Source organism: Gymnodraco acuticeps, unplaced genomic scaffold (assembly GCF_902827175.1).
Source record: "Gymnodraco acuticeps unplaced genomic scaffold, fGymAcu1.1, whole genome shotgun sequence".
Classification (NCBI taxonomy): domain Eukaryota; kingdom Metazoa; phylum Chordata; class Actinopteri; order Perciformes; family Bathydraconidae; genus Gymnodraco; species Gymnodraco acuticeps.
In genome coordinates, this window is record NW_022990232.1 from 72,963 (window position 1) to 89,768 (window position 16,806).

At 39.4% G+C, this 16,806-nt stretch overlaps 1 protein-coding gene across 1 annotated transcript; it reads right to left on the bottom strand.

Moving 5' to 3' along the window:
- Positions 1–248: 248 nt before the first annotated feature.
- xkr9 (XK, Kell blood group complex subunit-related family, member 9) lies at positions 249–15,084 on the bottom strand. Its single transcript, XM_034218909.1, is given in 7 exon segments — positions 249–999; positions 1,602–1,641; positions 1,643–1,817; positions 8,107–8,171; positions 8,174–8,281; positions 8,283–8,573; positions 15,010–15,084. Coding segments are annotated over 6 exon segments (1,185 nt in total). The 5' UTR covers positions 8,448–8,573; positions 15,010–15,084; the 3' UTR covers positions 249–367.
- Between the last annotated feature and the right edge of the window lie 1,722 nt (positions 15,085–16,806).

Consider the following 16,806-nt stretch of genomic DNA (forward strand, 5'->3'; position numbering starts at 1 on the left):
GCGACTGAATGTAGACTAGGATTAAAACGCCACCACACATACAGAGGAAAGAATACATATTATTTAACTGTTTTAAAATGCATTATCAATAAGCGAACTTGTTGCAGCAAAATAATAACAATACAAATCATATTTTCTATGGAGACAAATACTTGTTGGCTTATTAAAACAAAGATTAATCAAATATTATTCATTCCACGTATTTGCTTCTAATGTGCAGAAAATACAATTATAATAATAAGAGACCATTCACAGATGTGTGGTTTATTGAAACAAGAATAAATACATTTAGAATAACAGCATCAATAAATAACGAGCACGATTCCTTTCTTCTTTCAAATGTTCAGTTTTTAATATCCATATTTCCTCAGGGCTGTAGAAAGTTTCTCTCCCTCGTCTCCCTCCGTGTCTCCCTCTCCTCTCCGTCCACCTCGTCTCCGACCCTCCTCTCTCCCTCTCTTGGATGCATCAGCAGGTAATACAACAAGATGCTCACCATGCCCATCACGGCCCCCCCAACAATAATCCCGCTGAGGGCCAATAACAGAGAGACGGTCAGCATCTCTGGCCTTAGAAGAGCCATTAGCACGGGGGCCAGGATATTCAACACGCCGTGAAACACGTAATACACCACCATCTCCACCCTGGTGTTCTTCTCTTTGACGTTGAAGAAGGTGAAGATGAGGATGACCCCAACGACCCCTTGGTACAAAAGCTCCATCCCCATTGAGGTGCAGAATTTTTTCCCTTTTAGGTGAGTATATAAGGCCCCGAGGAGCCAGAGGAAGGTGAGGAACACGGAGGTGAAGGGGCTGAGGAGGAGAAGAAGAGCCAGGCTGAGGATGAGGCTGATGATGGTGGAGAGTTTGTAGAGGAGGTAGGTGAAGGTGGGGAGGCCGGAGGGCATCTCTCTGATCTGGGGGAGAGATCGGCGAAGGCAGCGGCGATAATCCACCAGAGCCCAGGAGACGGTGAGGAAGGAGAAGGACATGGAGAGATCTGGAGAGGGGGACATGTAGGGGTTAATGAGCGGGGGGGAAAGACTCAAAACATGACCTTCACACAATGTCACGTATCAACTTAGAGACTCAAGAAGACTGACAGTGACGAGAAGGTGAAAAACTACCATAAAGAAAAACAACACACAAACAAACGCTACAAGCAGTCCGAGACAATTCTGTCAAGATGCAAAAAGACAAAAAGAGACCACACATTGACCACAGAGACAAAACTAACACAAACTGACTTAAAAAGGCTACAAGAAGACCAAAACTACTAAATACAGATTCTAACAAGACCAGGAGGAGAGCCACCATGTCTCTAACAGTAACACAACTAGAGAGACTGAACGACTCTAAAGTCTGTGTTTCTCGCTCCTCTGTAGGAAAACTGTTGGCTCTCATAATGCCTCCATGGACAGATGCTCTGAATAATGTGTCCAGTAACTCCCCTCTCCCCCCTCTCCCCCTCCTCCCCCTCTCCCCTCTCCCCCTCTCCCCCTCTCCCCTCTCCCCCCCCTCTCCCTCTCCCCCTCTCTCCTCTCCCCCTCTCCCCCTCTCCCCCTCTCCCCCTCTCCCCCCTCTCTCCCTCTCTCCACTCACACTGCACGATGGTCCCCTCCCCGAGTCCTCACATGATGTTAGATCTGCAGCAGAAGTTGAGGAACGCTCTCCAGAAACACCTCGAACAGTTTGAGCATGCTCAGATCTGTCGCCAGGCAGAACAGACGATGGTGCTCGGCCCTCCTCTGGTCCTCCGTGCATGAAGCTGAGCTCCTCCACAGCACCCTGAAGCCCCTCCTCAGCAGGTGGACGTACCTGCAACAGGTAAACACAATCACAACAACATCACACAAACATGTAACACAACAGGTAAACACAATCACAACAACACACAAACATGTAGGAGGTGTGTCGTGTTTACACTCTGAAAGCACATCCTGAAACACACGTAGGGAAACCTCTTCAGATCTAACTTCACCACTTCATTAGATTCAAGGCAAGGCAAGTTTATTTAGTCAATTCAAAGTGCTTTTCAAAGAAAAGACATTAAGAGCATAAAAGGAGAAGTCAGACCCTCCTAAGTTCGTTACACTCTGCTTGCATTATGTAATGACAATAAAGTAGTCTCATCTAAGAGTAGCTGCAGCTTTCTGGGAGTTTGTTCCAGATATTTGGAAACATCCCAAATGCTCACATTCCTCAGGGCCGCCTTAATGCACGGGCTGACCTGGGCTGAAGCCCAGGGCCTACGGAGATCAGGGGCCTATCATGAGCCAATACATTTTTTTTAAAAATCAAAATATATATTTTTTTTTTCGGGTGTTTTAATTTTTTTTTAAATAAACAAAGTCTGGGCTTTCAGAATATGAAACTTTTATTTCCAAAATCACACGATAAATACATTTTTGAAGCTTGTAAAGGGAAGAAGACAGCTCTCACTCGCCACCCTGCTCTTCCGCAGCGCAGCCCTCCGGCTGACATTATGAATGTAAGGTGTAGAGTAATCATAGATAACACGGCAGGGTCCGTTACAGTTTGTTTTCATCTGGTTTCAAATAAACAAAGTCTTGGCTTTCAGAATATTAAACTTGTTTCAGCAAATTCAGATGATAAATACAACTTTGAAGCTTCGGCATAATTACAAGCGGAGAACGAAGTAACTTGACGTCACAGCAGGCAGAACAACAGTCGGTGTTTCTCGTGAGTGTTTCCCCCGGGAAACAAACACAATACACACAAACACAAAAATACACAAACACACACACACACACACACACACACACACACACACACACACACACACACACACACACACACTCATGAGCTTCCCCCAGACCAGTAATCCAAATGAAAATATCTTCCCTCCGTACTATTTTGATCATTTGCTCCGCTAATCAATGAGATCGATGGATTCCAGAGATGACTCAGTAACAGTCAGTGGGCACCACTTAACAGCCAATCAGAATGAGAATATGTTTCACATGTGACTTATTCAAATTGCGAGTGATTGAGTGACAGATGAAGGTTGTTTAGGAGAAAATGTCGGAGTAGAAAAAGTTTGAGAGTGGCGCTCAGAAAAGGAAATTGTTGAGGGAAAAGGAGTTTCGAGACAAGCAGCTATTACAAAACATGCCGAAGCTTACAGGTTATTTTAAACCTGTCGGCCAGGATGAGGAGGAAGGACAGATGAGTTCTGTACCGAGCGGCAGCGGTGCCGGCCGCGGGGCCTCAGAGCCAAGTAGGCCGTCTGGTTCTGATAGCGATGGAGTAGCTGGAGAGGAAAAACAGACGGGAGGGACATTATCTGTTGGAGGAGATGGGAGGACGAGGAGGACTTGCTACATGGAGGGGAGCCAACGGCAACCGGACAAATACATGAGGGAGGCCCAATACGTCACTCATCTGGAGGAGAGGACCAGGCGCGCGTAGAGCAGAGTGGAGAAGTGCGATCACAGAGCCTGCCGAGGCTATAAATGACTTTGATTTGTTGTTTAAATAGGGGGCCTACAAAAGCCCCAGGGCCTGATGGCAGGTTAAGGCGGGCCTGCCTCTACCTCAAGTCTTTCAGTGAAATTATAGTTCTTTGGACACTTTTCTAACCTTTTTATATTTCCTTTCATCCATTTTGAATCCCCAGACAACACACGTCCCTGTTTCACTGTTTACCGAACCCATCTTTGACCTTTAAACCACTTTTCATTTCAATTCCCAGAATTAGGATATTACTAAACCTGTTTTAAGACAGTAGGCGTGTCAGTGTTTAATCTCTGAAAGCTGCACAGACGATGATGCACAACCTGAAATACACGTAGGGAAACATCTTCATTATCAGATCTAACTTCATTCCTGACATGTTCTCGAATGGCATGTTTAGATGTCCCAAAGAGGCGTCATGTCGTGCTAAATGTCGGTGAATTTAGAGGAATCTGCAGACTTCTCCCAGGGTCCCTGCACGATGGCCCCCGCAGGCAAAGTTAGTGAAATAAACTCCTGGATGTGGGTTTCGGAAGTGTCCTTTCCTCTAGTCTGACAGAAGACACTCAAATGAAGTTATTCCAGTGTGCACGTTCTGTAAAATCATGCCATTGTCCGTGCATTGTTGAGTCAGGCAGGCACTCCTCCTTCCCGTCATTCTGCACATACAGGTGTCGTTTCAAATGATCATATAATCATTTGAAACATATCGTCTTATACTTTGATTGCCTTTTACTCTGTTGAATTGTATTTGTAGTCTTGTATGTGTTTAACAGAGACATATGTTAAGGATTTACATTTCAGGAAGTAAGAGGTGGATTTACAAATGGTTAAGGACGAGGGGGTTTAATGGTTTAATGGTGGGATGTTTAGATGAAGCCTTAAGGGCGGGACCAGTTGGATTTTCTCTCTTCTGTATAGCGGGACTGTCAGCAGAACTTTGTTCTCCTCAGAGGATGAAAGCTGCTCTGTTCCTGCATTCAGATCCATTTCATTTGTATATTGACTTTCTTTATTACTTTATTCAATATAACAAAAGACACACTTTGTCCATGAATCATTCATCAGTTTCTCCACAGCAGGATGCTACTAAGGCTCTTTGAGCAGCTGTTTCTCTCACTGATCCTGCTGTTATGTTAAATGTTTGTTGTTTGTTTCCTCATGTATTGTGTCTTGATATGTGGTCTGTAGGTGTTACACATGGAGCTGCTGTGATGCGCGGAGCATTTCAGACTCCATCTGACCATTAAAGTATTATCGTATCCAGAGGTGGGAAGTAGAGGAGTACAAATACTTCGTTACTGTACTTTCTGGTATCAGTACTTTACTCCACTACTTATTTTTCTGACGACGTTTTTCCTTGACTTACTTTCTACATTCTCTAATGTTGATACTCCAAATACCTGTACCTTTCTACTTCTTACTATGTTGAACACAAAATACCTGTACTTTTCTACTTCTCACATGTGAACTCAAATACTGTACTTTCTACTTCTACATGTTGAACACAAATACCCTGTACTTTCTACTTCTCACATGTTGAACTCAAATACCTGTACTTTCTACTTCTTACATGTTGAACACAAATACCTCTTTCTACTTCTTACATGTTGAACCCAAATACCTGTACTTTCTACTTCTTACATGTTGAACTCAAATACCTGTACTTTCTACTTCTTACATGTTGAACACAAATACCTGTACTTTCTACTTCTCACATGTTGAACTCAAATACCTGTACTTTCTACTTCTTACATGTTGAACACAAATACCTGTACTTTCTACTTCTCACATGTTGAACTCAAATACCTGTACTTTCTACTTCTTACATGTTGAACACAAATACCGTACTTTCTACTTCTTACATTTCTACTTCTTACATGTTGAACTCAAATACCTGTACTTTCTACTTCTTACATGTTGAACTCAAATACCTGTACTTTCTACTTCTTACATGTTGAACTCAAATACCTGTACTTTCTACTTCTTACATGTTGAACCCAAATACCTGTACTTCCTACTTCTTACATGTTGAACTCAAATACCATCTACTTTCTACTTCTTACAGTGAACCAAATACCTGTTACTTTCTACTTCTTACATGTTGACTCAAATACCTGTACTTTCTACTTCTTAATGTTGAACCAAATACCTGTACTTTCTACTTCTTACATGTTGAACTCCAAATACCTGTACTTTCTACTTCTTACATGTTGAACTCAAATACCTGTACTTTCTACTCTTACATGTTGAACCCAAATACCTGTACTTTCTACTTCTTACATGTTAACTCAAATACCTGTACTTTCTACTTCTCACATGTTGAACTCAAATACCTGTACTTTCTACTTCTTACATGTTGAACCCAAATACCTGTACTTTCTACTTCTTACATGTTGAACTCAAATACCTGTACTTTCTACTTCTTACATGTTGAACTCAAATACCTGTACTTTCTACTTCTTACATGTTGAACACAAATACCTGTACTTTCTACTTCTCACATGTTGAACTCAAATACCTGTACTTTCTACTTCTTACATGTTGAACACAAATACCTGTACTTTCTACTTCTTACATGTTGAACTCAAATACCTGTACTTTCTACTTCTTACATGTTGAACACAAATACCTGTACTTTCTACTTCTTACATGTTGAACACAAATACCTGTACTTTCTACTTCTTACATGTTGAACCCAAATACCTGTACTTTCTACTTCTTACATGTTGAACTCAAATACCTGTACTTTCTACTTCTTACATGTTGAACTCAAATACCTGTACTTTCTACTTCTTACATGTTGAACTCAAATACCTGTACTTTCTACTTCTTACATGTTGAACCCAAATACCTGTACTTTCTACTTCTCACATGTTGAACACAAATACCTGTACTTTCTACTTCTTACATGTTGAACTCAAATACCTGTACTTTCTACTTCTTACATGTTGAACTCAAATACCTGTACTTTCTACTTCTTACATGTTGAACTCAAATACCTGTACTTTCTACTTCTCACATGTTGAACCCAAATACCTGTACTTTCTACTTCTTACATGTTGAACTCAAATACCTGTACTTTCTACTTCTTACATGTTGAACTCAAATACCTGTACTTTCTACTTCTTACATGTTGAACCAAATACCTGTACTTTCTACTTCTCACATGTTGAACACAAATACCTGTACTTTCTACTTCTTACATGTTGAACCCAAATACCTGTACTTTCTACTTCTCACATGTTGAACACAAATACCTGTACTTTCTACTTCTTACATGTTGAACAAATACCTGTACTTTCTACTTCTCACATGTTGAACTCAAATACCTGTACTTTCTACTTCTTACATGTTGAACACAAATACCTGTACTTTCTACTTCTTACATGTTGAACCCAAATACCTGTACTTTCTACTTCTTACATGTTGAACAAATACCTGTACTTTCTACTTCTTACATGTTGAACTCAAATACCTGTACTTTCTACTTCTTACATGTTGAACTCAAATACCTGTACTTTCTACTTCTTACATGTTGAACACAAATACCTGTACTTTCTACTTCTTACATGTTGAACTCAAATACCTGTACTTTCTACTTCTTACATGTTGAACACAAATACCTGTACTTTCTACTTCTTACATGTTGAACTCAAATACCTGTACTTTCTACTTCTTACATGTTGAACTCAAATACCTGTACTTTCTACTTCTTACATGTTGAACACAAATACCTGTACTTTCTACTTCTTACATGTTGAACACAAATACCTGTACTTTCTACTTCTCACATGTTGAACTCAAATACCTGTACTTTCTACTTCTTACATGTTGAACTCAAATACCTGTACTTTCTACTTCTTACATGTTGAACTCAAATACCTGTACTTTTCTACTTTTACATGTTGAAACTCAAATAACCTGTACTTTCTACTTCTTACATGTTGAACCAAATACCTGTACTTTCTACTCCTTACATGTTGAACCCAAATACCTGTACTTTCTACTTCTTACATGTTGAACTCAAATACCTGTACTTTCTACTTCTTCATGTTGAACTCAAATACCTGTACTTTCTACTTCTTACATGTTGAACTCAAATACCTGTACTTTCTACTTCACATGTTGAACTCAAATACTTGTACTTTCTACTTCTTACATGTTGAACTCAAATACTTGTACTTTCTACTTCTCTCATTTCCAAACAGCTGGTTCCTTTAGTCTGAATGTGTGTTTGATGCGTGATCATTATTCTTTAGAGTCATTGCGTGCCTATTGATTTGAACACGATCCGTGTATCCATCATTTCCTGGTCTTCTCTAAAGAAGAGGGACCAATGGAAACGTTGTCATGTTGCCGTTGTTCAGCATGGAAACATTCATTAGCTAACAATGACATTATTGTTCTATTAATATAAAGGGAGGTCAGGTACTCTTTAAAGCAGCTGCTAGTTATGGGTACTTTTTACTGAAGTACATTTCAAAGCCTCTTTACTTTGACTTGAGTAAAGAAGTTTAGTCAGTACTTCTACTTTCACCAGAGTGTTTTTAAACACGAGTATCTGTACTTCTACTTGAGGAAAGGATGTGTACTTTCGCCCTCTCTGCATACAGTATTCTACGCTCACCTGGTGAAGATGCCCACCCCCAGCAGGTGCAGGGCAGCGATGGCTCCTCTGGACATCCCGGATATTTGGGTTCTCTATTTGGGTTCTGTCGAGGATCATTGATGTCGTCCCAGTACCACGAATAGCTGAAGATCTGCGTCACCAGCAGCCCGGTCAGACAAAACGTCAGAGTCAGCAGCAGTCCATAAATAATCCTTCTGCTGAAAAAATGTCAGCGCCAGTAGCACATCAGTGAGAACATCCACTACGTAGAAGAGGAGTCCAGCGATGGTGAGCAACCAGCGATGTTTAGCGTAGCTTTGGACCTCCGACTGGAGCATGCTGTCCGTAGAGGAACTCATCTAAAGGTTTGAAATATGTAGAAATGTTCGGGTGGATCATGTGTGCTCAGTTTTCCTCTGGACGTTGTGAAGGAAATCTGCGCTGGAGGTGTCGGACTGCAGCTGTGCAGGTGCCATGTTGTTAGTCTGTAAACAAAAACATGTTTCTTTTAGGGAAACATTTACTTTACTTGCATGTAATTAACTTCAGTATTCCTACAAATGAAGTGCTTTCTACCACATTACAACTCATACAACACATTGCAAACATCAATCAACACTACAGGATTGAACTAGTACACTGCATTTACTGCAATAAAGAAATGGGTTGAAGGCAAAAACAAAGAAAAGAAAGCAGTGCTGGAAGTAACTAAGTAATTGTACTGTACTTAAGTCTAATGTGCATGCACTTAACTAAGTATTTCCTGCAATACTCCAAAAACATCCAGAGGGTATTTAGTGCTTTTTACGACATTTCCGTGATTAATTTAGTTATATTACAACTCATACAAAACATAAATGTTGATTTATTAATATTTAGTTAGCTACACAGCAGTTTGTTGAAGTTATTACTAATTATCTCTTACAACTCAAGTCTAATGTGCATGTACTTACTTCAGTATTCCCTACAAATAGTGCTTTCTACCACATTTACTTGATTCATTTAGTTATTTTACAACTCATACAAAACATAAATGTTGATTTATTAATACAGATGTATCCACAAACCAGTATATTTAACATTTTTAAGAATGAACTCCACCTTTACCAGCTTCAACTTTACTTTTACAAGTCTTTCGTCAACTTATTTTGCATAATGCATACTTTCACTTTGAGTGTTTTAAAGTATTTTAAACACAGTTGCATCGTTTATTTTGTGACTGCTCAGCTGCCCTCTGATCCCGTCATGAAGTCTTTGTAATATCCTGATAAACGACAATCTCAGAAACCTCATGGAGGAATAAACACGTCGCCAGGCTCAAGGGCGTATGGCACTCTCAACTCTTCCAGGACATGCCGGGGCCCTGCCTGCCTGTAGCTTTGCTGATATCTGTGTTGATAGGTAATAGATTAAGAGCGGTGAATCATAGAAACAGGAAGCGCTCAAACGTTCGTGTGAGTGTATCTAATTTAGCAGTGATTCCATGTCAGCCACAGCTTGTTACAAAAAACATGACTGATAGTGTGTTTAACGAACTTAAACTAGCTTTATTAAATGTCAGGTCTTTGGCAGGAAAACATTTTTAATCAATGATTTTATCACTGAGCACAATCTCGATTTTATGTTTTTAACAGAAACTTGGATTTAACAAAATCACAGTGCAGCTGTTCTTATCGAATCAACCCCTCCCAACTTCAGTTTTATGAGTCAGGAAAGAATGCATAAGAGAGGGGGTGGAGTTGATATTCTATTCAATGATTCCCTTCAATGCAGGAAGACATCTTATGGGAACTTTGCTTCTTTTGAATATGTGGCCCTTCAGCTGAAATGCTCCTCTCGAGCTCTGCTCCTAAATATCTATAGACCACCCAAATACTGTGCAAGCTTTTTTGACGACTTTACTGAACTGCTGTCTATAGTGTGTATTGACTTTGACCGTCTAGTCCAGGGGTGGCCAACCCGCGGCTCTCTCTTTTGCCTAGTTTCATGCGGCTCTTCAGTTCATATCGAATTTATATGTGTGAGTTTGGGGGAGACACTGACTCCTGACTAGTGTTGCATGGTGTACCGATACTTGAAAGGTATACCGCGATACCCTGCCGTTAAAAACGTTACGATTCCTCCGTTTCATTAGTATCGGTACTTTAAGAATGACGGGGGAAAGTACTCCGGTGAGAAAGCGCCGTTTTAATAAGAGCCGTGTGTGTTCAGCGCTCTGCTTCCACTCCCTGCACTGCAGCCGTGCCTGCAGCCCCTCCCCTCTCAAGCACGCTCTAAGTCCCCCCCTCTCAAGCACGCTCGAAGTCCCTCCCCTCTCAAGCACGCTCTAAGTCCCCCCTCTCAAGCACGCTCTAAGTCCCTCCCCTCTCGTGCACGCGCTAGTGCCAGAGCATGTGAGAAAACCAGAAGCATGGCTGCAAGTGGGAGTGCAGCTGCCGCTGCGCCTCGGCTTGTTGACAAAAAACGCCAGAAGCGATGTATTTGAGCTATATCTCTGACAGTGAGGGCAAGCCTACGGACACCACGAGGCCTGTCTGTGAGAAATGTATTAATTTTATTTAATACGAATTCTTGTCATTTATTTTATTTATTGTTCTCATTGTTTAAAAGTTTGTGTTATGGTTATGATTCTGGTGTGAAATAAAGCACAATAATTACATTTAAGACTGTTTCCCTTTTTTTAAGAAAAATAATCGGAATCGCAATTCTTGACTTGGTATCGAAACCAAAATGTTGGTATCGTGACAACACTAGCTAGCTACTCCTGACAGTTAAACCTGATATTTAGTAGGTCTGTTAACTATTGAATACTGATAATTCTGACGTAATTTGGCTGGTCAAAGTTGTTCGGGCTCGGATAAATAGCTCCGTTACTTTCGTCCCGTGTTACTTTCGTCCCGGCTCTCCCTACGTGTGTATGTGTGGTGTCAGGTGTCAGTATGAGAGGATGACAGCGCGTCTAATTTTGATGTGGCCCAACAGCCAATCACAATAATACCTGCGATGCAGTGAACCAATCACCTTTGAGGGGGGGGAAAACCTATCGTTGATTAAACACTACTATCCAGTGTTTCCCCTACCGCTGCCCGCCAACGGAGCCCCGCGCCCCCCCCTGGAATTCAAGGTGTTATATATATAATAAAAAAAAATATATATATATACCACCAAATTGCAAATAATCTATAACTACTGTCACTTTTCACATTGAACATGTGCTCTTTTATTAAATAAACTAAACGCTTCATCTTAAGTTGTGGGTTTAGTGTTTTTGACCCTAAGAAACACTGATGCATTAATCAATAACAATAATCCACAGCTCCTCTCTCTGCTCCAGAGGATTTAAAAAATATTATCCCAATGCCACAAAAATGCATCAGTGACGTGGTTGAAATCTGTCTCCAGAAAACAAAAAACTGAAACAAGCGGTATCAGTGACTGTGTGTTTGATGTGGCTCTCAATAACATAGAAAAAATGTGGCTCTTAACCTCTGACTGGTTGGTCACCCCTGGTCTAGTCATTGTTGGTGATTTTAACATCCATGTTGACAACCCCCAGGACAGAGGGGCTAAAGAACTGTTTTGTGTTCTTGATAGCTATGGACTGACTCAGCATGTGACGGAGCCCACGCACAATAAGGGGCACACTCTGGACTTAATTATCTCAAAGGGTCTGAATATCTCTAAGGTTGTGGTGACTGATGTTGCACTCTCTGACCATTCCTGTGTTTTCTTTGAGAGCTCTATTTCTGTTCACTAAAATGTTCAAAAAGAGGTAACCACAAAGCGATATTTAACTGAAAATACTAGGGAAATGTTTACTCAGAATTGTTCTTCCACACTTGCCCCTGCTAACATCTCAGCAAATGAGCTAGTAGATCATTTTAATTCAAAAATTAAAAATGTTATAGATGCCATTGCTCCAACTAAGGTAAAGGAAGTGACTGGGAAGAAAATATCTCCATGGAGAAAGGCCATGACCGTGAGAACAGAAAAAAGAAATGTCGAAAGCTGAACGCAGGTGTGAAAAACAAATCTCCAGGTTCACTTTGAAATCTATAAAGAGAGACTTGGCCTTTATAATTTGGAATTGAAATTTGCCCGACAGTATTTCTTCTCTGATATCATTGCCAAAAACAAAAACAACGCACGTGCCTTGTTTGCTACCGTCGACAGACTAACTAACCCCCCCAGTGTCAGTAGCCTCTGAATTTCTATCCACCAGGGCGTGCAATGATTTTGCCTTCTTCACTGACAACATTCAGAGAATCAGACAAGCAGTCAGTGCCTCTGCATCAGGAACAGCAAATGTGTTGTCTCTGTGTCCACCTAACATCAATTCAGACACCATGACACAGTTCCATCAGATTAATGATAAAAACCTAGAGGACATTATTCAACTTCTGAAATCCTCCTCCTGCTGCCTTGATATTATTCCAACAGGATTTTTCAAAGATGTTTTGCCTTGCATGGCCTCAGATCTACTTCATATAGTAAACAAGTCTCTTCACTCAGGTATTTTTCCACAGGCCCTCAAAACTGCAGTCATTAAACCGCTCTTAAAAAAGAATAATCTAGATGCTTCAGTAATGAACAATTACAGGCCCATATCAAACCTCCCATTTCTAGGTAAAATCATTGAAAAATTAGTTTTTCAACAGTTGAGTAATTTCTTACATGTAAATAACTGTTTCGATGTGTTCCAGTCAGGCTTTCGTCCAAACCACAGCACTGAGACTGCTCTTGTAAAGGTCTTTAATGACATCCACTTAAACACAGACAGTGGCAGAACTTCAGTGTTAGTATTATTAGATCTCAGTGCTGCGTTTGACACTGTTGACCACAGCATATTACTAGACCGACTGGAAAACTGGGTGGGACTTTCGGAAACAGTTCTAAATTGGTTTGAATCCTACTTAAAGGACAGAAACAACGTTGTTTCTATCGGTAAATACACATCTGAGTTGACAAATATGACATGTGGGGTTCCTCAAGGCTCCATCTTGGGGCCTCTTCTCTTTAACGTCTACATGCTACCACTGGCTCAGATAATGAAGAACAACTAAATAAGTTACCATAGCTATGCAGATGACACACAAATTTACATAACAATTTCACCAGGAGACTATGCTCCAATTCAAACACTGAGTAAGTGCATTGAACAAATCAATGACTGGATGTGTCAGAACTTTCTCCAATTAAACAAAGACAAAACTGAGGTAATGGTTTTTGGAGCCAAGTCAGAACGTATAAAAGTTAGCGCTGAGCTTCAGTGTGCAATGTTCAAAACAACAGATAGAGCCAGAAATCTAGGTGTAGTCATTGACTCTGACCTGAGTTTCAACAGTCACATTAAAACAGTTACTAAATCAGCCTACTATCACCTAAAGAATATATCTAGGATTAAAAGACTAATGTCACAGCAGGATTTGGAAAAACTTGTCCATGCTTTTATCTTCAGTAGACTCGACTACTGCAATGGTGTCTTCACAGGTCTCACTAAAAAATCTATTAGGAAGCTGCAGCTGATTCAGAACGCTGCTGCTCGAGTCCTCACTGACACTAAGAAAGTGGATTACTCCTGTTCTGAAGTCTTTACACTGGCTTCCTGTGTGTCAAAGAATATATTTCTAAAATACTGCTGCTGGTTTATAAAGCACTGAATGGTTTAGGCCCAAAATACATTTCTGACCTCCTGCTAAATGATGAAGCATCCAGATCTCTCAGGTCTTCAGGGACTGGTCAGCTTTCTGTCCCCAGAGTCAGAACATGGAGAAGCAGCGTTCAGTTATTATGCTCCAAACATCTGGAACAAACTCCCAGAAACCTGCAGGTCCGCTGCAACTCTGACTACTTTTAAATCCAGCTGAAGACTTTTCTTTTTGTCGCTGCTTTTAATTTGAATTGAAACGGAGCCGTTGTGTTCATCAGTAAAGAGGAACTTCTGTGTGAACTATTCATATCTTAAACTGCACTGTAACTTTTTATTCATGTACTTTTTATTCATGCATTTTTTCTTTTAATGTTTCCTTTATTATCTTTTCTGATTTTAAATGCCTTTGTCTGAATGTCTTTCATTTTTGTAAAGCACCTTGAATTGCCTTGTGTTGAAAGGTGCTATATAAATAAATGTGCCTTGCCTTGCTATCAGCTGAGTCACAAGGTGATAAATGAACTCTTATATAACACACTGTGAGTCTTCTGACTGAAGCCTGATCACGTAATGACCAAATAACTGAAGTCCATGTTTGAATGAGATTACTGGTAGAAATACGAGGTAGATTCAAACAAAAGTACTAAATGTAAACCTTTAACTAAAATATAAGTTTGAACAGCGTAATGAGATGCTATAGGTTGGAGAAGTTAACAAAAAGGCACATTTAAGGGGTAATAATTCAAGATATAACGACATTTCTTATTCGTATCAATAAAATAAAGCCATATTTGTGTTAATTTATTATATTTTCATAAAGTATCTTCACAAATTGCTCTGCTCTCGTATACAAATTGACATTTTTAGTTGCCATACTAAGAAAACGTCATACTATGTTATTAGAAGGAATGAGAAAATGCTAAATGGACACTTATTTAACACAGAAAACTGGATTACAGAAGGACATGTTTTAAGATTATTTAATCATAGTTCAATGAATACAAAGTACATACTGTCCTCGAGCCGCAATGTAATTTAAAACAGTGTAAGAAGAAGCTTTAGGTTATAAACAAGCACATTTTACACAAGCGTATCCAAGATAGCACTCAATTATAGTGACATTTCCTATTATAATTAATCAAATAAATCAATTTCGCATTAATTAATTCCATTTTCATAAAGTTACCTCAGATACAAATATATAAATCCCAATGTAATCACTTTCTACCTTAAATAACACACAGTTTTTGGTGCATATCCCTTTCACTCACCGTTGGTCCGGCTCATGTCGGCTCTCAGCTGTAAAATAACTTTGCGTTCTGTTTCCAGGAACTCGTGACGACTCCACCTCAGAAACAAACCTCTGAACACACGGAGAAATGTCCTTACATAATAGATATGAGGTATGTGTCTAGGTGTGTGTGTGTGTGTCTAGGTATGTGTCTAGGTGTGTGTGTGTGTGTGTGTGTGTGTGTGTGTTGTGTGTGTGTTGTGTGTGTGGTTGTGTGTGTTTGTGTGTGTGTGTGTGGTGTGTGTGTTGTGTGTGTGTGGTGTTTGTGTTGTGTGTTGTGTGGACATACTTCAGATGCCTGGAGGATCCACCTGTCAGTGATGAGATGTGAAGGCGGTCTTTTCCCAGGTGAACCTCAGACAGGTGTGATAACTGAGAACAGAACATGGAACAGCTGTGCAGGTGTTTCCTGTGACATACGTACTTACAGAAAGAGCAGGGACATTTTAATGACATCAGGAAGCTTGTAATGCTATAAAAACAATTGCTCTTTTGAATAAATTGTTGTTAAATGACTCTTTTATTTTTTCTCCACTTGTTACTCACCTGTTTATCCCTGCTGCGTTCCCCTTCTTATTCACATGCTGATTGATACCCATATGTAGTCTTTTCATTTAAACACATTGTTATTTGTTTAATATATGTGTTAGAGCAGGGCTTCCCAAACGTTGCCATGCCAAAATGATGAGTACATTATGATGGAAAATATGACTAATTAATCAATACATGTTCTTAATATATATTTGTATTAATAATTAATAGTCAGTTATTCTTCTAAAATTTTTTTGTATTTGTCATTCATTACATTCATTGTGTCTTCTGTTCTAAACATTCTTAACACAATATTAAACAGTAATATCAACAGTAAACATATTTTTAAAGCATTTTTAAAGTGATTTCTGTCTTTATAATATTATATAATTTTGAACAGTAATATGAATAATTAACATATATTTTTAGCATTTTTTAAACCTACTTATGCCTTAATAATATTATATATAATATTCAACAGTAATATTAACAATAAACATATTTATATTCATATATAAACATCAATATTTGCTGCATCAGTGCTCTCATCCAGCTGCAGAGCGAAATATTCACTAGCTCTCACTTGCTCCAAAAGCTGAGCAGTAGCTGATTTAAAAACAATAAAATAAAAATAAAATATTAATAAAAATAAAATATTAAAAGATTGGCATCAAAAGACACATAGATTGATAGATATAGAGTTATTAATAACATCTACAAAAAATAATGTAACTTTAAAAAAAGAAAAAAATTCCCCTTCCCCTCAAACTTTGCGTGACCCCTCTGGCGCCCCCTGGCGGCCCCCGGGGGGTCAGAGGCCTCACTTTGAAAAACACTGTGTGAGTCTTTTACTTTATTTTCACCTATTTTTTATTTAGTATTTTATTTATTTATTTGTTATAGGCCTAGTTATACTAATACTTCCTGGTCTTTTTTATATTATAATAAATAATATATATTTTAAACAATATATATTATTTTCTAGCTAATATACATGTGTATATAAATGTTTAAGGTACACACAACAACAAACAATCAGGTTATTAATACAAGACTGGTCCAGTACAAATGCAAAGTGAAATGAGGCAAAGGACAACACGCAGACAAAGAGCATCACAAAAGCATGACAAGACTTTAAATATATATATGACACCCTCTCCTCCGGTGCGTAGGTGTCGCTGCGGATCCCCGGTTCCTCTCTCCTGCGTAAAGCCTCTCGTTGTTCCTCTCCTCCTCTGGACCCTCC